Raw genomic sequence first — 21316 nt, forward strand, 5'->3', positions numbered from 1 at the left:
ATGAGCCAAGAGATGCACAAAGAAGCAGACCGTGCTGAGTGTGAATCTGTAAGTGTAGCTATAGCTGAATGTATTCTTTATTAGCACTGTGGGAATTTCAAATAAATTGAGATAAGACTAAATAAATGAATTCTGAAGACGACAGCCCGGATGTAGATAGTATGATAACATTTGAATACTCTGCTTCAACAAATACTAACAAATAATAGCACTGAGGAGACAGCAGGGGCCTGTTATCTAAAGGTTTACATTGATTAAGTGGATTAGATTCATGATGAAACGTAGATGTTTAATCCCACATCAAACTGTACTGCAGTATGAATGTATAATTAAATTCTTACAACATTTATTTGACCAGGTGGGTCAGCTAAGAAGACGTTCGTATTTGCAGAAATGGTCTGGCACAGGCTCCTGCCAAGTCAACAGATCCGCTGCGGAACAGCAGGGAGCCACAACTTTCCAAGTGATCAGATTTAATACGAAACAGAGTGCGAGCGCTCCGTGGCGCAATGTGCCTCCCCATCTTTCAGCACAATCACGCTGCGTACACAGGTGAAAAATAATCTTAGCTGGCTGCTTCGTGGATTTGCCGAGAAACACTCGGCCATTTCAATCAAATGGTCTGCAAGTCATCTCAGGGAGGAAATCTGGCATCTAAGGAGAGGGGGGGGGGGGGTATCTTTGAGCTTCTTCTGCTGCTCCTGAGTTAAATAAAAGCACTCCTACAGATTCAAAAAAGAAAAAAAGTCAAATCAGTCAGTGGAGAAGACGAAAACATCTTATTTTTGATGTTAAAGGGGAATTGCACGAATTTCACACACACATTTTTTTGTCAACTTTTCATATGTTGAAAAGCAGAAGTGTGTGACTTTGAATGCAACGGGAAGAAAAAGTCACCCTGAGATATGACAGTCATTCGAATTCGGGGATGAATTCCCATTTGAGTGATGGCTTTGCACTCCTTTGTGCGAAGACACTTTTAGTAGCTTGAAGAGGGAAGTTCAAACTCGGCTCATTTTATCATCCTTGGCCCAATCACTGAAACATAATAGATTGTCAAACACAGCCCCCTCAAATTCCAGTGTCCGAAATGCATGCGTGTCTCTTCAGTTGTTCAAGAGGGAGGTTTCTCCAGATAACCCTGATGACATTGTCAAGATAACCCTGATGATGTCATCAGGGTTATCTCGGCTTGGGCTTGAGATTCAAACTTTTTAATAGCCTGAATATGAACTGGAGAGTGGAGTGGAAGCCAAAGAAGCGGGAATTCGGGGTCTAATAGAAAGATGCTGTTGGTCACATTATAAGAATTGTAGGTTACAGTGCATTTGGAGCTTGACTCATGCTAAAAGCTGTAATTCGGGACATTTGAGCCTCATCTGTTTCCAATTTGACCACTTTTTTTTTTTCTTAATCAGCCTCAACCTCAACCGTACCTCTTAAACAATACACATTTTATTCAGACCCACACTTATTTTCTTTGCTGTTTTCTGCTCCAGACCGAGTGAAACCTCTTCAGATTATCTCCCTCCCTGCCCCCCGCGCTTGCTTTCAACACACATGTACCTGTCACACTGGTTAACCCCATCCACCACTACCATCCACCCACCCGCTCTCCACACTCGATTGCACACAGGAATGCAAAAGGAATGACACAATCCATCGAATGGAAAACCGGGGTTGGCCTGGTCCGAGCTCTGCTCAACAGCAGCTTTAATGAATGACCATTGAGATACAGAGACAATGCTGAAGTGAGATTTTGTACTATGCGGCGGGGTCAAGGGTCACTGAAAACACTGACAGAGGTAGAAACAAGAGATGAATGCCTGTCTTTCTGCCTCAGCCTGTGAATCACTGTGACACAGATTGATACAACAACAAAACACACCAAGGGAAAAATGCTTATGAGAATAGTTAGTCATCGTTATTTATCTCCACTACACGGAACCATTTGCGCAGTTCTGTACTTTATGGGCCACACGAGAGCAACAGAACAAGAGCAATGAGTCAGTAACACAGAGATAATCAAAGTACATTAATCAATGAACCTAAAGACTTCTCGGAGCTCTGGTAGCGTCGCCTGGTTATTGTAGCTTTAGAGATGGGAGGAGAGGGAGAGAAAAAGAAATGTGTGTGTGTGAGTAAGAGTTTAAGCGTATGCTGCGCTATAAGCTGCTCTCAGCCCGAGGCGCTGGAGAAGAAAAGAACATCTCTTCATGATTAAAAGGGCTGAGGACCAGGAAGGGAAACATAGAAGAGGACAAGCTTTGAGCCCTCGGGGGTAAAGGCTCTCTGGAGAAACAGAATGCGAGAGGAAAGGCGGCGAGATGGCAAAGCTGGGAAATTCAGGGAGAGTGTTAGTGAATTCTCGCCCCTGCAGTCTTCTGAATCTCTCTCATTATTAAAAAAAGAGGCAATTGGATAGATGAGAGGCATGCTTTCAACAAGCACCACAAAGACGTCAGAGAAATACCCAATTAGATGTTTTACTTACACTTTTCTGTGATGTTTGACAGCCGAGGGAAGAGATTAACTAACCCAACTTAAAAACAAGACAACCAAGAACCATTCATTTTGTTTGCGTCTTTGAGCACTGAAATGAATCTCAATTAGAGAATAAAGGCTCAAGCAAATCCAGAAACTTCAGGGCGCGCTGCTCTACGGCGAGCCGCCGCTTCACTGGGAATCCAGGACAAAAGTCACTGGGGCAGATGGGAGAGAAGGTCTGTCACCAGACTGGGGGCTGGTAAAATATGTGGGGTTTTTTTATTTTCCGGTCAGATAGAGACTTCCTATGACATCAATATGATGACATTCACATATGTTGGTGCGGTTTTTTAAGATTTTTTTTATGGAGACTGAATATCTGCCGAGTAGATCTGACATCAATCATGTGAGAAATGAGTCCTTCATTGTAAACACCGTTGTGTTTCTTTATTGTGAATACTGAATACAGAATAAACTACACACAACATGGTAATAAAACAAAAATACTGTATCTATTCATTACTTCAAAGGTTATTTTATTGAGATCTTCAATATGAAGACCACTTTTCCCGTAATCCTTAAAGGAATTCTTCAGGCTTGTGCATGATAATACCAGTATTTTTGACTAACATCATTTTATGTTAGGAAAGAGAACAGATGATTTTCACTCTAATGACGATTCAAACACGTCTGATCATTTCTGACATAGTAAAATCACACATCGTTTTTGGATTGCTTCAACCACACTGAATTTGTTATTCATCACTGAACTTTTATGTGCGTGCAAACTCCACTCCATTTTTTTAAATCGTATAAAAATCACATAGAAATGCAATGTAACATCTGAGGAGCTGCATTAGCAAAAAATTGCTCCACTGATGTAACTTCTTGTTAGGAAATGTAATGTTTTTGCGCAGAAAACCTGCCCGCTGAAGAATAATAATAAAAAAATACAACAAAAGCATAAAGACACACAAAAGGGTCAACTATTTAAAAAACTATTAATTTTATATTCAACTTGATTCTTTAATTATCTCCACTGTCCTGATTCACTCCAGGTCTTTGTGCTGCCTGGGGACAATAAACACCACCTAGTCGTCAAAAAGGCTGGTATTATCCTTGACTGAGCAATACTTTGACATTTTGAACTCTAGTTAGTTATTGGTCTCTAACAAACACTCAACAAGGTTGTTTGCACTCCAGCCCGATACCAGTAGATACTGGTCTGTGCACACTAGCCTGTTAGCTGGTAAATGTTCAGGTCTTTTCATGATTAATGAACAAACTATTTTGGATGCTGCTATCAACAAGCAAGTCTATCGGCTGAGCATCGTCTGGCATGCGAAATGTTAAGAAATAATTTCTGTGTAGCACACGGAAAGGGAAAATTACACACTAAACTTCAAAATGTCAAAGTCGACCCTTTAAGGTACATTTAAATGAGACAAAAATGGAATCACCCATGAGAGATTTCTGCTTTATAAAATTGGCATTTAAATCCACAAAGACGACTGAATGGCACTGGAAGATTGAAAGAAGAGAATACACAAGAAGATAATTAAAAATGTATCAGTTATAGTAAGAAAAACAAGTTTGAGGCCAGATTGCTTCTGTGGTGCATTTCTACAAAGAAAACCAATTCTACAGTATGGTCTGGTCTCTGAGTCCACTTGGTCCTTGTTCAGTCTGATTTAAAAAAAAAAAAAAGAAATCTGAGCTGCCAGCGGAAACACAGGCAGTGGAAATAACCAACGGCACTCCAAGACAAACTCATGGAGTTACTGAAGATTACAATTTACTTTGAAATTAAAAAAAAAAAAAAAAAAAAAAAGTGCTGATATGTCTCCGTCTCCTCACACATTGCTGATGTGGTGAGGGTAGAGCGAGACTGAGGAAGATGAGAGAAGTCTGATTAGGATGAGTACAGCGCTCTCCGAAGTCTGCGTCACACATCACACCTGAGTATAGAGGAAGTCGTATTGAAATCAACTGGAAAAAGAAGTAAAATCCAACAGCTGAGATCAGTCTTGATGTGAAAGGTGTCTACTTAGAAACGCAGTCCACACTGATTAATGCAACACACCCAGCATGAAAGCAGTTCTTCCTCTTAATTACACACTGACATGAAAACTGATTCCTTGGATTGGCACTGACATTTCTTTCAGTCTCCTTTGGTGAAGATACTTTTTTACTGGGACAACAAGCTGTCAACTGCCAGTTTTGACATGACATGATACAACAGAAACTTTGTAAACTCTGCTTTGTCTCTCATCATGCGTGGAAAAACATGAACCATCAAACTGTAAAAATGAAACAGAGCTACGCAACGTCCGCTTCATCCCCTTCTCACCGGGGATGACAGGGACTCGCCGGTGTCTGGATGACTCTCTCATCCTGAAAGTCGTCTTAAGTTGCTGATTTTTTATTCTTTTTTTTTCCGCCATCTCTCTCGGAGTCCATGTTCAAAGTAGGTCACAAGAGAGGATCCAGAGTTTGCTGCACCTGTGTGCTGTTGTTTGCGTCCAGGTTCGGAGACAGGTGAGCTAGAAGGTCACAGTTGTAGTGCTCTTGTTCCGAAAGGTCATTGTCTGGATGGTGGAAAGGATTTTCCTCTGATGCCCAGCCAAAGTCACTCCCATGTGCAGCAGATCCCTAAATAAGAAAAGCAATCACGTATTAAAGAGGAAAAATATAAAACTATTTAAAAGATGTAATTTCACGGACACTGTAAAAGTAATATTTCATTCATTACATTCTTTGCTCACTGGGTTTCCTCTGCCTTTTATACTTAGAGGCCCGAATAGCTCGATGCATTTTTTTGTTTCTCGGGCTCCGTGCTTCAGATTCAATTTAAAATAAAATACTGGCTGCTGCATTAATGTGCCAATTTGAGTTTCAAAATTAATTTGAGTAGGTTTACGTCAATATAGAAAATAGTGTGTGGGAGATATAGCCTCTTTAACAAATGGTGCTCAGAGTTTAGAGATGTACATAAAGCAATAACAATAAGTTTTTATATTTTGTGGAAATGACTTTACAATCTGTAACTGCCATCCACTATGTCGCTTTATATCTTCCTTCACTACAGCTACCTTCAGCTTGATTGTGATGGGCTTTCTCTGCATAAGTCTGGTCTAAATACTAAAGGCAAACACCATTAGTCTGGTCTGTAAATTAAAACTGGACTTCAGGAAATTGTGGTCATAACTTCTCAAGAAGTAATTTAGCCCGCTTACAGCTGTTACTACTAAAAGCGCTGGCCGCACTCTGACCTTGTGGCCAGGAGGTGTGAATTGAAAATGTGTAAATGTTCCTCCAGAGATAAGTATCAGTTTAGATAATAAAACTAGAGGCAGGAACTGACTGTGTGGTGATCTGAGCCAGCTGGTCCACCGAGTTGAAGCCGGCCTGCAGGAAGCTGTCTTCGTAGCGCTCCATCTTAATGGCCCTCAACCATTCCCCCACTGAAGCACACGACGAGAGGGCTAAAGGTGCACGCTGGTCCAGCAGGGGGTAGGACGGCCTGGAGGGCAGAATCAAGAAACAAAGAAACTCACTCAAACTTACACACACTGTCAGCAAAACAACAGTGAAGAGCTTATGTGTATCCTGCAGCAACATTCCTACTGACAAGCAGAGGTATAATCTGAGGCTGAGTGACTGACAGGGACAAACAATGGGATTTGTCAGGGGTGGAGTGTCCTCTGCTCTATGCAACCAGCTGACAGGCAGAATGTGGATAAAGGGAAATGGGCACAGCAAGTGGCTGACAGGTCACAGCAGGACTTTAAGGTGGTACATAAGATTGGGCAGTAGGAGGGTGTCCTGTAACTGTCAGAACTCTAAGCAGGCACCAAGAAAGAGACATCATCAAAAGACAGACCTAGTTCCTTTTTCATTCTCAGGCTGTGTATTTACTGTCACTGTGACTTTATCATGCAGGTTTTCTGTCAATCATCCAAACACATCTGCATTCTCACCCTGCTCCTTCTTGAGCCACTATTTTCAGAGACGCAGGGTTGCGGATCAGCTTGTCTAGAGCGCTGACGAGGTCCGCGAAGCGGGGACGCGCCGAGCGGTCCTTCTGCCAGCAGTCCAGCATGAGCTGGTGCAGGTGGGTGGGGCAGTCAGGGGGCGGGGGCAGCCGGTAGTCCTGCTCTATGGCATTGATTACCTGATAAGAAGGGGAAAGATCAAACCAGTGTGTAACTGAATTGTCTTTGAATCAATACTGAGATGCTTGGATGGCTGTTTGATTAGCAAAAGTACAATCATGAATAAAAAATAAACACCAAAGATTCATGCAAATGTTACATAATTGTCAGAAGAGCTCAGATTCGTGTTGTGGTTATTAAAAAAATCACTTCTCAAACTTACATCCTGGTTGCTCATGTCCCAGTACGGTCTCTCTCCAAAGGACATGACCTCCCACATGACAATGCCATAACTCCAGACATCTGAGGCTGAGGTAAACTTTCTGAAGGCTATCGCCTCTGGTGCTGTCCAACGGATTGGGATCTTACCTCCCTGAGCAGAAAACAACAAACACAAACTGTCAAATGCTGAAGAACTTCAGCCATTTGTGATTATACAATGTGTGCAATAACCTGGTGGATTAAGAAACGTATAATGTAATAAATCTTAATCAACTGCAGATTGGTGTATTTGTCAAGTTACTGTCCTGATGTCTCATCATGGACATGCTGGAGCTCTAACATGACTTCTTTGCTTTCATTCATATACAGAGGTGTGAATACCTTCCTGCAGGCAGATTTACAGAAGCTGAATGTAATGAATGGATTTCTTAGGCGCTAACTGAAGAGCACTGTCGTCTCACCAGAGAGCTGGTGTAGGTCGGGTCAGAGGAGTTCTCCTGCAGGAAGCGTGACAAGCCGAAGTCGGACACCTTGCACACTAGGTTGCTGTTAATCAGGATGTTGCGGGCAGCCAGGTCTCGGTGGACGTAGCTCATCTCTGCCAGGTACTTCATGCCGGAGGCAATGCCACGCAGCATACCCACCAGCTGGATGGGCGTGAACTGGCTGTCGTTCAGCTAGGGAGGAAAAAAAACACTTCAGTTGGAGAGTGAGAGGAGTGACGGTACGTTTAAGTGCGAGTGAAGCGGTGGTGTGTTTCAGCGTATGTGTTCACAGTCGCATGCTAACCCGCAGAAACGAGTCCAAAGCTCCGTTCTCCATAAACTCTGTAAGGATCATGACTGGACAGCTGGCTGTGATGATCCCCTCCAGGTGGATGATGTTGGGGTGCTGGAACTGACCCATGATGGATGCTTCAGACAGGAAGTCACGTCTCTGCTTCTCAGTGTAGCCTCCCTTTAGTGTCTTTATTGCAACATAGTTTTCTTTCTTCCCTGGAATCCTCAGACGCCCACGACAAACCTCTCCAAACTCTCCTGCAGCACACAGATAGATAAACACCTATTAGAGCTGTTTTCTTTAGCAGGTGTTCTGCACATTAGGAGAATGACTGTTGTCGGTAAATGTAAAGCTTGCTTGGAGCTACTGGTGCCCTTTGGTTCGAATGAGGGCTGCTAAAATTGTCAACATATTAATCAGTTAATTGATTTATTTACGTGCGTATATTGAATTTGCCTGAAAAAGAAGAATACAGACAATGATTTTAAATGTCACAGAATCTATTTAACTTAGTAAATTAGATACATTGTTATGTTTGTAATGTAATTTTGAAAGAGGACACACTGCTAGGCTACAAAAAGCATTCAGTCTGTCAGCCTACAGTCAGAGTCAACCAGTACAAAGATTAAGTTTATGAATAATGAGAAAAGCATATGGCTAGGGCTTACCGGCACCGATAACCTCTTCAATCTTGACAAAGGAAACATCGATTTCCTTGGCAAATTCTCGCACCGCCTCATTAGGGTCCTCATAGGTGAAGGGGTCGATATAAACCTTGACCCCTGCGAGCAAAATAGACAAAAAGAGTCGTGGGAAAGGAAATGAAGAGATGTTGGAGAACTATGAGTAGAAAGCCAGATTAAAAATGATTTTCTGGACATGACTGAGTTGTAAATCAGCGCTGAGGCCTCACATGTTTGTGTCTGTGATCTCTTACCTTGGCCGACAAGGTACTGGCTGTTTTTGTCGCCCAGTTCTGGATCCTTTATTCGGCTGTGTCTGCTGCAGGTAGAGAGAGATTGAGATGAATAAAGCAAGATTAGGATGGCGATGCAGTTAATAGAAACATCATTGGTTTTCTTTATGTTATGGAAAGCATTCCTATCTCTTTATCAGCTTGATAAAAGTCAATGATCTTACAGCGTGACTGGGTGTTCAGATGCAATAACAATAACAGAATGCCTCAATGAGTAAAGTACAAATTCAAAAAAATTTAACTGACCAAAAACACACTGTATGATTATTTGTATTCAATGTCAAAAATCTTTTAATGCAAGCAAAATATGATAATTTACTTATTTCCTTCAGCAACACTCTGCTAGGTCAGGTCAGTCAGCTACAGAGCAATACCATACAGTATAGCCGACAGAGATACAGTGTCTCGAAGGACACTTTCTGTTCCAAAAACACCGTCATCGTTTCATAATTTTTTAACACAAAAACTCTGCCTTTTTGTGAAAAGGCTTTTGCTCGCCTTAAACAATCCTCAGTGACCTCAGACGCACACAATGCTCGACGGCTTGTGGTAATAGTGACTACCTGAGCCAACCCCTTTGGTTCTGCTCTTTGACACAAGCAGCTCCATTATAATTCTGCTGGCGCAAACTCATCCTTGCAAGACTGTAACAACCCTGTAGCTACTGGATTCCTGCCTTCCTCCATTTCTCTCCCTCTCCCACCTCATAAGCCTAAAATAGCAATAATACACCACCCTCGGTTAGTGGCAGATCTGGGCCTCAGCCACTGGTTTGTGTGTTTGTGTGTGTGTGTTAACTGTGTATGTGTGTATGTGTGTGTGTCACAAGGTCACAGCTATTGTTCTTCTGTCCTGTGGAAACAGGGTTGGGACGCCTGCATCCTGTCTCTCCCTGCCCTCTACCTCTATCGTCATCTCTCTCACACATACACTTTTTCTCCCTCTGATGGCATCCAACACTATTTACTCAAACAATGAAGCCTAAGGAAAATGTTCTAATGAGCAGGATAAATTTTAGCTGTGCAAGCAAAAGACATCATGAGCACTGCTTTGTGTCTGAACAGCCTCACAATGAAAAAAACGGTGTGGGTAACAGAGTGCAACTCTACTGTTGATAAGCTATGACTTATATAAACACATGAACAAAGTGACACACAACTGTAAAATAAGGGTCATGGTTGTTATTGGTTTTCAATTTCCGTGTTTTTTTTTTTTTTTACTCTTGTTTTTCTGTCTGGTTACTTGCTCTCCAAATTTTTTCCCTTGTCTCTTTTCCTTTCCCCCGTTCTCACCGTATGCAGTAGGCAGCCACCAAGACCAAAGTGACAAGAACCAGCATCCCGGCAGCGATAAGGATGCCAGGTATCAAGAACTGTGAGGCAGAGTCACGTCCTGAGAGAGGAGACAAAACAAAAGAGACAAAGAAGAAAGAAAAGGAGACAGACAGAAAAGGAGACATACAGACAGACAGACAGACAGACAGACTCATTTACTGGCAGAAATCATCACAAGGTTTACACTGTGTGAGAGGAACTCAAGAGAGGGAATATTTTTAATATTAAAGAGGCTCAATGCAAGGACACTCGCTCAATACAAGGATACAGGCAATACATTCGTAACACTAAACTGTGCTGGGAAATAATGTGAAAAATGAAATGTGTATGAAAGTCAATCAACAGGGCTTATTCTTACCATCAGGCAGGGTGTGGAAGACGGTTGCTCGACTGAAGCTGCCATAGCCGGCCATGGTGCGCACTCGAACCTGCACTTCATACTGAGTGGCCCTGCGGAGGTCTGTGAGCACAACCTGGTTTCTGTTGCTCTCAGTGTAGTGGCACTGATCCTCGCTACGTCGCTCCTGCAAAATGAAAACAATGTTAGCCAGACTGGAAGACGGTGTTAAATAGGAATACCTGACACAACTGCAGCATAAAAAAACACAGCCAAACCCAGAAAAGTGTTAAAAAGCCTTAGTGTTAATACTGTTTGTGTGAACTCAATTTGACCAGAATTTTGTTCTAATTCTAGTAAATTAAAACATAATTGCACATAACTGTCTTAACCAGAAGCACATTAACTAATATTATAGAGGTTTATTTTGCGTGTGTTCAAAATTGAGTTCATTCTCACAGAAACTTGTCTCTCTGTTTGTATCAGGCTGTCTCAAGTGTACTGTAGGTGCAGTCAGATGAAAACCTGTCCAGTCAAATGAACTTGCATGGTGTGGCCAAAAGCAGGAGAGGACAGGAAACAGCATTAAACATAACCTGGAACATGCATGGCCTTTGGGGTAATAGCAACAGTCCCCAGATTTGTAAATGAAACAGTGTTTTGTCATACATGTCACTGTTATTTACTTCTGTCACTATCCTCACACTCATTAGAGTCATACCGCATCTCTACTTCTCTGCTGCTTGGATTATTTCTCCATGTAATTATAGAGCAAGAATACAAACAAACATTTTATGAATGGGGTCAATCCCACCTCCTCTCTCTCAAATTGTCTGGGAATGTTGTGATTTTGCAGAATAGAGTTTAGTCAGGTCAAAATTCGGACTAAGGTCTAAGAGAGGCAGGACAATTCACAACTGGAAGCAAATGTGTCTCGCCCTGATCAACATACATGAACAAGGAGCACATTTTGGTTTGACTGATTATACTACTATTGTGTTTTTGGACCATGTGGGAAAATCCAAGTAACACTGACAGAAGTTATCAGGAGCTCTTACCTTCTCGCAGTAGCGTAGCTGATACTGCAGAATGTTGTAGGGTGATTGAGCTGGGACAGGCCAGTTCAGAGTCAGGCTGCTCTCTGTGGAGTCCTTCTGCTGAACCACAGACACCAGCAATGGCACTGAACAAAGGGCAGAAGAATTATAAATATCACATAAAATTCTACCACATACAGTTCTTCCTCTTGGTTTCCACCTCTTACCATCATGGCTTGTGGTGATGTTGACACTTTCACTGGCAGGGTCTTTGCCGCTGAGCTGAGACACACCGTTGAGTGCCTGGATAGTGAAGGTGTATGTGGTGTGAGGTAGCAGGCCCCACACTTCCACCCTGCGTCCCAGCAACCCATGCTGCGCAGGCCGGTAGCTGACGCTGTCTCCGCAAGGCAGGCACGGCCCCTTGGGAGACCTGCACACCGAGCACCTGACAGCATAGCTCAGGTCTTTTCTGCCGCCATTATCCAGAGGCTCGTTCCACTCCAGAGCGAGAGTGGTGTCGTTGATCAGCGGGTTGATGCTGCGTGGGGCTGAGGGAGGCTCTACAGTGATGAAAAAGGAAAACTGATTTAGTGTTTCCCCAAGTTATCAAGACTGGAAACGAACACAGTAATTGTCCTTTGAGATCCTGCAATAGCAAATAATTCTGCTTAAAGGAATAGTTCGACAAGTTGGGAAGTACACTTATTACCAGATACCGGCTGTATTTTATTTTTAATTTAATTTAATTTAATTTAAAGACAGAAGTGTCAGGATATTCTCATTTAATTCCAAAGAAACTGCTTTTAAATATAGTTTCCTTGCCTGACACCTGAATATTTTTAATAACACTGTGCTATTTTTTTCTTCTTGTGACTAAATACTTTAACAAAGCCCCAATATCGTCATATTGTCAGTTAAAAAATATGATACTTCATTTTCCACATCGCTTAGTTCAGATGCAATCGCACTGTATAAAATTTCTCTGTCACATAAAATTGTAATCTCTTCTGTGTCATTCCACTGATCCTTTACCTTTCCATGACCTGCACAGACCATTTGTTGATGTTTTTCCATATGCACTGAAGACATTTTACTCAGCCCGCACATGTAGTCACAAAGCAGAACAATGTTCCTGCAGTGGCTTTGCGTCACAGCAGGAGCATATGTGTTGCAGAATTTAACTGGTGCAATTACGTTTGTCTAAAACTGGATGATAATGATCACCGTCTGAAAATTATAAGAAGATAGCTATTGCCTCAAGCCAAGCATAACTAAACAGCAATACCACTCAGCCAGTGCAAATGACTTTCTGTTCCTGCCAAGGAGATAGAGCTTTGTCAGTGAGCCTGCAGCTAACTTAAGTGTTAATAGTCTTCTCATTGGAAACCCAAGTGGGGAACATCACAGAAAATCTGGGTGCATATGAATTCCGATTTCAACATTTGGGAATGAGGATTTTTAGAGGTGATACATTTTATGACTTAACAATCAGAATCCACTTTATTAAAATCACCCCGGCTGTCACCGAATTGTAAAACACTTATTTTCTGGGGAGAATGGCTGCATCATTTACAGATGATGGCATGGTGTTTTACATGCAAATTGAAAATACAAGTGATGGGCAGAATTACCCTGGCAATCCAGTAGAAACACATAATGTGCAACAGGAATGGCCAAATTGAGTGATTAATAATTAAGATAAAGCCTTTGTAATTAAAGATATCAGTAATAATAAAAAGGGCTGGATGTAAATTCTAGTTGGCATTGAAATCACACCTGCAAGGAACAGAAACTGTCAACAGCTCAAAGTTTCACATTGTTTCACGTCCCATTTACGGTCATTTTAAAAGAGTGCACCTAATTACAAAGTACCTCCCATTCACACAGCCAACATGTGGCTGAATTAAAATTCCTGAATCTGCATGGAGGTGTCACTTGAGACCATCAATGGCTACTTTACTTTGGAGAAGAAAGCCCTACCCCCAACAACAAGTCACAAAAGACACGCATCTCAAAGCCCAGCACAGGGACAAAGGACACCAAGCAGATTAGAGGAGCCTGGCAGATGACACCAGAGGAAAAAGAGAAACAGCACCATAAAGAATGTGGAGAGACCCAGAGCAGGGAAAAGAGTGAGGACAAGCAAGTGGATGCTTGTGTTGCTTAGCACCTCCGCATTTGCATGTGGATTCGTGCATAAGTACTGTTGTATGCATACTTACGAGTACATGGGGTTTCAGGAGTGTCAGATTCTGCACGCAGGTATGAAGGGCGACACGCACACACTGACGCCCCCCTGTTGTTGGTGTAGCTGTAGGTTGGACATATAGTGCATTGTCCCTCTGTGCCTGACTTGTAATGATTCTCAGGGCAGGCTGAGGACAAAAGGAAAGGAGAATGAATACAGCAAAGTGATGATGACTTCACTTGTGAAGACCACAGGACCTTGATCGTGTGTCCCACAGTCAGACACGTCCTGGATGAAACTGACTTAGCTAAAACATTTCTGTTTTTCCAGGGAGCTTAAGTGACACATGGTTGCAGATTGACAGACAGAACCAAGTAATGAGGCCTATAAACTGAAAACAATCACTGCAATGAATCTGATAGTAACAGTCAATTTAGTGAATAAACCCGTCACTAGGATACTGCCTACCATTGAATTTACGTGGTCTCCTGAATAACAAGACCAAAAATGTGGAAGAGTCTTTCTTTATTGAGCCAACTCTCCGCAGCAAAATCAAAAACAATACTGTGGCTCTCGAGGTGTGAAAAAAAAAAACACAGTGAATTGAGTCTGAACTGGTGCTGAAAACTTCAGCTGACAGAAAATCAACTGGCAACAATTTTAACAATCAATGAATGTAAACATGCAGAATTTTCTCTGGTTCCAGCTCTGGCACATTTCCTCTGTTATATCAAAATAACCATTTTTGAGACTGAGATTTTAATTCATTAAATTATATAGCGAGAGTAATTGATGGTGATAACAACATTTCACGATATTTGAACATGCTACACAGCAGACTGAACACAACAACTCTTGTGCTACATGGGCATGTGTAATGAGCTGTCACCTTGTAACTTCAAAATAAGTCCGTGTAAAACCTGCAGTGTTTCTGTTGTGTGTTTAGTGTGACGGCTGAAGTGTTGCTCCTCCTGCCAAACCACATGAATAAAAGGATAAACTTTCACACCAAGAGTTATTAGTCCAAACTGACTTGTTTTTTCTGCACACAAATGATTTCTTTTCTGTGGGGAAAAGCCAAAACATTGTGCAGTTGCTAGTCCAAACAAATCAAATGCAAATGACATGTCACGAGACACTAAGCGGTATTTTTACATTTCAGGTGGAGGAACGTGCAGCAGTTTGTGCTAATGTGCTACTGATGTGAGTTCCGGGCTGTTTTTGATTCAAATCAGTTTTTCCAAAGTCTTGAATTATAACAAAATATTTTTTTTTTAACCTGTCACTTGGATGGGGGTTGTTACACAGGGAATGTTCAGGATGTCATTTTGTGCTGTTGTGTATTATATCACATTGGTGAAGCTAAACCAGGACATGGAAAAACATGCCCCGCTATGTAGCAGTAATTATATCCTGTTAGAGCTTTACTTCCAAGATCAAATATTCTAATCAAGCTCATCTAACACTGAATCATCTTGACAGCATTCATAAGTTTTACATTAGAGGATTGTGTTTGACCCAGAAAATATATGTATTGTCTATGGGAGATAATGGCATTACAGCTAAATTAATTTAATTTTAAACCTAGACGTCAATTTCATTTTCTGAAATGACCGGCCTACGAAGCAAATTAACTGTTCAATCTCGCTTTCAAGGCAATTTCCCTTTATGGTCTGGTGAGTGTGTTTTCCTCACAGCTCTCTTCAGTGACAGAACACTGCAAATGCCAACCTCGCTACACCAGAAGCAAAATGTCGGAAATTATTTTTTTGTTATGAAAAATCATTATACCTCCCACAGAGATCAGGCTGAGCCATCCCTTCGAACACAGACAGATGCAACCACACATTTCCTTCAGAAAAGGTGGCATTTCTTCCTGCGTTTCTTTATTTTTTTATACTCAACGTTAATCCGTGTTGGAGTGATGCAGTGTGTGAGCGTGTGTACGCGTGTGTGGGAGTGTTCATGCGCTGGGCTTGTTAATTGGACTCATTAGACAGAGTTGCTGCACAGCTCCTGAGAGAATCATCCTGCCTCTTCCTTCTTTTTTTGTCTGCTTTGCTTTGATGTTCTCAAAGTGATATGATCTTTACCCCGAGCAACCCCCCCCCCCCTCCACTCTCTCTCTCGCTCTCTTCACCTCTCCCGTTCTCCTGTGCTCCTTCTATCTTTGCGGAACCATGAGTTGTCGCAGCAGTAAGCCTTTGACCCTGCTCTTCCTTTCTGAGATAAGTGCTGCTCCACCTGACCTCCCTGTCCTCTTCGTGTCACAGCCGTTCTCCTGCCTCATTAAATTCCTCGGTCTCTCACTTCCTCCTCAGTTCCTCAACCCTCTCAGTGTACCCCACCCTCATCTTACCATTGTTTTCTTGTTTAGTCTGCCTGATCTGCTGCCTATGTGGGGGTTTTCTTATACTGATACAGCCTAACATTGCCTTTTTCGTACCTGTGCAGCGTGTGTTCCCCTCAGCGGGTTCAAATCCTGACAGGCAGGCGCAGGAGGTTGTTGGCTGACCAACCCACTGACCATCTTCGCCACAGAAGAGCTTAGGCGGCCGAGGTCGGGGACCCTGCTGGGCGGCATGCTCCACGCACACGCCCTGTGCCTCTTGCACTAGAGTGCGGGGAACAGTCTCTGGGAAAGAAGACAGGGCACTGACCAGGGGAGGACACTTTTTGAAGAACACCCTGACAGAGAGCAGGGCCATGCAGGCGCCCTGAGCCTGAAAAGCCAAGTAGAAGCCCCTCTTGGATAAAGGGCCGAGTCTTAAGGTCTTCACATTAAATTTCCGCTCCCCACCCTTCCTCAGGAGAAAATCCGCAGCCACTGTGTCCACCTAGGACAGGAAATAAGAGAAAAGATCTTATGTAATGGTCAGATTCCAGCAGCATTCAGCATTTAAAAGCAACAAATTGGTTAAACATGCTTTAGCTGTGTTTCGCCTATTAGCAATTAGACATTGCATTTGCTTCATATTATTTTCATTTTTCCAAAGTAGTGATTTTAGACTGATTTAGTACCTTCCTGGCAGCCATTGTTTTCCATTTGTTACACTGCGCTTTGAACCTTAACTTGCTGGAACTTGCTCGACAGAAACATAATTTATCACAGTAAACATTTCATCACTTTTATTTTTCTGTCAAAGTTACATTATTAAGTGGTAATGAAGTCCAGGAGCAGGGTGTATTTCAAAAACCTCTTTGGTGGTGTGTTCAAGGACACCACCGCATCAGAGTGTATGTGTATGGAAAATGAAAACCAGCAAATAAACAACCAGCAAAACAAGAAGGTTGTGAAACAGATTGAATACACCGACAAGGAGATTTTCCAAATAGTCCTAGCTCCTATGAGATGACAGTGCAACTTGGACCCAAAATAAAAGAAACATGTGTGGGCTGTAATAAATTAAATAACTAGAGAAACTTTTCAGTCTCTGCAAGCTGATACTGGGAAGAAAACAACTCTATATTCAAAGGTAGGAGGTCCCTCTTAAAGCTTGCAGTGGAAATTTACATACACTACAATATGTAGTAGGCTTAAAAATAAATAAACCTCTTTGATGAAGCATGGACAAGAGAACTTAGAATTTGTGTAAAGTCACACTTTTGACTGATTAGGACATTATGCACTGAATGCATAATGGCTTTTCTTTTTTTTCCTTTAAAGGGCACTTGAGCTAAAACTGCACTTCCATTAAGTTGGGGCACTGGCAAGAAAAGAAAGGTCAAATTTGATGCAAAAGACCAACAAATTATTTTTTTTAAATAATGCATAAGTAAAAAGGCTAAAATACTGGATTCTGTATTTCCGATATTGCTATTGAACAACTTGAGACACATGAGTATAAGATCAGAGGGGGGCTGTACCTTGGTATACGGGTTCTCCATCCAGGGTGGGTAAGTGGCTGTGGCCTCATTGGAGTCTGCCTGGTAGTAGTACAAGTTAAAGGTCTCCTTACAGCTGCGGTGGTGGGTGCTCCTGGAGGAACACTCCAACATCGTGAACCGCAGTTCCACGTAAACCTGAGATGCTCCTCTTCGCTGGATGAAGCCACTGCGCAGCCAGTGGCTGGATGAGCTTTCGGTCTGACAGATCTGATAGGTCCTCACGCTGTTGTTCTCCTCATCTAAACCGCTTACTTCCTCCCACTGAGAGGGAAGAGGAGAACAAAGGGCTGTCAAGTCGCATGTTAAAAAGACATCTGACCCAGAAAACTTGTGAACATTTTTGTGAGCCCTGGGTTTATTTAATTCTGCTACAGATTTCACCAGGGTCCTTATATAATTGGTCACATTAAAAGTCCTATTCATCACAATAGTGTTGCAATTCTTTGTTGGCTCTCTGCTATACTACACCTATCAGAGGCCTAAGGAATAGATATGGCCTGCTGTGGATTTTGATCCAGTCCAAATTTGAATCTGGGCTGTTAAATCATTCCTCCCGCTGAGTTGCAGCCCAGTTAGCTGGAATACAAGTCTCACTTGTCAAACAAGGCACACTACTGCACACAGCATCTTAGACAGACACAGCCGTCACCCCTCAAATACACTTTAAGACTGAAATACAAGAACACACAGTGGATATCACAAATGTGTATGAAGAGAGAACCTTCCACAGAAATCTGCATTTGTTTGGGTTTTGGGAGCCAAATGCAACAGAAAACACTTTAATGTTTGACTTCTGAGTCAACAGCAAACACGTTCATCACCACTATGTTCCCAAGAGCGGGAAACAAGCAAGAAATTAACATACTTGGGGCAGAATTTAGCAGATTTGCTGAACTTGAGGCTCAGAAATTCAGTTATATAAATATGTAAATCTTTAAAAATCCATTTGCAGATGATGTGTTGAGTGAGGCAGAATACTGGTCTGAATGAATTACAGAGCAGCAGAGCACCGAGAGCCAGGTTTGACTCTCTTGAAGGGAGAATTCCCCCCCCTAATCCAACAAAATAAGTACTATTGACTTTGGCAGCACATATTCCTGTGAACAAAATGTTTTCTCTGATGAGGACACATATAATACTAATCTGGATTTGACAAAAATCATTTAGAGAATTTGCTACAAATGTGTTTTGAAAGCAAATAGAAAGGGAAGTCTCACATGTGGTTTCACACTGTAAGAAAGACTGGCCAAATTTTAAATACAACCCGTGCAACAAAGTTAAAGTGAACGTCAACAGCTGCTGAATGTTTTTATTTTTTCATTAATTAAAAATGACAACGTAAACAAACAGATAACTGCTTTAACCCTTTTTCACCATTAACCTGTATTAATTTACTTTACCAACAAGACAGGAACTCAAATTTAAAGCCTTTATTCATATTATGTATATATACAGTAAAATAACATCTGTCTAGTGTGAAGAAATGGCAAATATGAAACTTTTAACTTGGGGCAGACAAAGATTTCCAACCTACCGAGTCTATATTAGTTTATTATTATGGTTAGTCCTAGACAATACCTTTGAGTGGTATGTGATGTGGTTGGAAATTGTTAAAAACCCATCTACTATGCAGCTCTCATTATACTTTAATACTAAAAATAAAGCATATAGTAGCCCATTTATATCTGTCATTTTTGATGCCGACAGCTCATGGCATTGCTCCACTGCCGCCTGTCATCATTGACTAAATCACTGCACTCGTTAGTGTTACAGAAAACAATCTATTCATGTTTCTGACAACGTGAAGCTTTTGATAAACTGCTTCAAATGACGACGACTGTTTAAACTATTTAAGGAGTGTTGGTTTATTTTGCGTTTGCCGCTTAATCAAAAGCGCAGACACATTTGTTGAGTATATTTCTGTCCAGTCCCAGAAATCTCCCTGCCAGCGTCAGTGTAATCATTTTTCTTCTGAGACATCAGCATGTTGAGCAGTTTTGGTCACTGACGCTGCTGGCAAAAATACCCTAGCAACCACTCCTCAGCTGATCAAATTACAAATATGTCTTTTTCTGGCTGCAGTTTCAAAATTGTGGGCAGCCAGTGACTCCAACTCCTAGGTTTGTGGGATATATCAAAGCATCTGCTTTCAATATACTTTGAATCCTACATTCACTCTGACGTTTCCTTTAATCTGTCAGTCACCTGCCACAGAAGGAACCCTTTTATAGACAAAGTAACAAAGGAACAGCTGGAAGCCAAAAATCCCCAGTCTCCACGAGGTCTGTGTTAGGAATACAGATAACACAGTGAGGCCGGGGTGCCATACCTCAGGTTTGGCATGTGAGAAGATGGTCCATTTGAGATCAGATGTCTCCGTCTTAGTGTTCATCAGGACCTCTGTGAAAAAAGATCAAAAACATAATGTCAATCCCAGCAGGACATATAAAAATGACATGTATAAAACCCATTTACATTCAGAACACACAAATTAGTTTAAAAATCACGCAGTGAACATATCTGGAGTCCCAAGCTCTCTGTCAAGTCTCAGCTATTGCTTACACTGAGATTAGGGAAGAAGATGGAGTTTCACCAGTCAATTACATCTACAGGAACATTCCCACCACCCTAAAATTGTCTTCCCTCTCATGTTTGTTTTTATTCCCCCGTGTCCCCTCTGTTCCCAGCAACACACCATGCCTGTGGTCACACTAAACCTGCTGCAAAGAGTTTGCTTTTGTCCAGAGAGAGTAGGGACAACTAGTGGGAACAAGGCTATCGACCAGACTTACACAGACATGCACATACAAAGATTTAAGCTCTTCCAGTCACGATCTGTGATTACAATAGGACTGATTTTTTGTAATCTTTTGAGGGGCAGGCTGCCAGCTCACAAACAATCTGAGCAGTTCGGCTATGATTCAGTATCCCAATAATATCCGGGAACTGAACTGTATGTAACTTGAAGCACAGTTAGGTTAGAGTGAAAGGGCTCCTTTTCATGTGAGGACATCATTTTTCCCTCCAGCTGTCTTAGCAGATTGTCTCTGCTGAATTGCGACTCGTATTTATACTGATGGGATGAGGTTTCTGTCACAGGATGGCTTTTAGAGCCCTACATGTTCCCTGCAGTAGGGGTTGGGCAGTTTGGTTTTGCCAATAAACAGGATTTAATGCGGCTCTCCTGTGTGCCATGATCTAGGAGAGCACTTGCATGAAAATGGATGCTGGAGGAAATGGGGGTTTCAGTCTGACTTTATTATTGGGGTTATTAAGATGTTTTGTTGAATTAAGCTCCTAATATAAGGTTTGACAGTAAATTCTGTATCCCATAACCCCACTAATACACAGTCTGCAGTCACAGAGGCACAAATACTGCATGTGTCCCAGCATACCCCAGATTTCTTCCCCAGTTTTGTTTTCTATAGGTTTGTTTTTCACTTCACATTAACCAGAGCTTAAAATCCACTTAAATCTGTTTATTAAAATGGCATTTTGAACACGTTCCTTTACTGTCAAAACCAAATATCTAATTTTAGTGTGATGTTTGAGTGATTCAATCTGTATTTAACTCAACATGAAGCCACACAGTTCCTCTTTAATAACACTTCTTCAACTGATTTAATAATGGCTTCCAATAACACTGGTTGATCCACATTTTCCGCAGTTATATTCATGCTGAAAATTGAAATGTGCATTACAAAGAACTTATATTTGTCTGTAACTTCAGGTTAGTGATCCCTAAAGTTAAGCAGTGGTGAAATTAGTAGTCTGTTCAATGTTTAGCTGATTCACACAAAGTAAAGCTGAAACAGAAGTGATAATCAATTCATCAAGTCATTTATTTTAATATTTATCATGAAATGTCAAAAGTTATGCTGAATCTTTGCATTTCAAACATGTTGGGGAC

General features: G+C 41.7%; 1 protein-coding gene across 1 annotated transcript in view; it reads right to left on the reverse strand.

Moving 5' to 3' along the window:
* Positions 1–2912: 2912 nt before the first annotated feature.
* Positions 2913–21316, reverse strand: part of ephb4a (eph receptor B4a) — a 33410-nt gene continuing 15006 nt past the window's right edge. The window contains exons 2-17 of the mRNA XM_026371824.1: positions 19736–19806; positions 17386–17667; positions 15965–16355; positions 13553–13705; positions 11555–11890; positions 11349–11473; positions 10312–10477; positions 9912–10011; positions 8581–8645; positions 8312–8425; positions 7653–7900; positions 7325–7540; positions 6865–7014; positions 6468–6661; positions 5852–6010; positions 2913–5139 (exon numbers count right to left, since the gene is read on the reverse strand). Coding sequence (XP_026227609.1) covers positions 5031–5139; positions 5852–6010; positions 6468–6661; positions 6865–7014; positions 7325–7540; positions 7653–7900; positions 8312–8425; positions 8581–8645; positions 9912–10011; positions 10312–10477; positions 11349–11473; positions 11555–11890; positions 13553–13705; positions 15965–16355; positions 17386–17667; positions 19736–19806 — 2879 coding nt within the window. The 3' untranslated portion in view covers positions 2913–5030. The remainder of the gene's footprint in view (positions 5140–5851; positions 6011–6467; positions 6662–6864; positions 7015–7324; positions 7541–7652; positions 7901–8311; positions 8426–8580; positions 8646–9911; positions 10012–10311; positions 10478–11348; positions 11474–11554; positions 11891–13552; positions 13706–15964; positions 16356–17385; positions 17668–19735; positions 19807–21316) is intronic.

The sequence above is a fragment of the Anabas testudineus genome, chromosome 14, assembly GCF_900324465.2.
Source record: "Anabas testudineus chromosome 14, fAnaTes1.2, whole genome shotgun sequence".
Taxonomy (NCBI): Eukaryota; Metazoa; Chordata; class Actinopteri; order Anabantiformes; family Anabantidae; genus Anabas; species Anabas testudineus.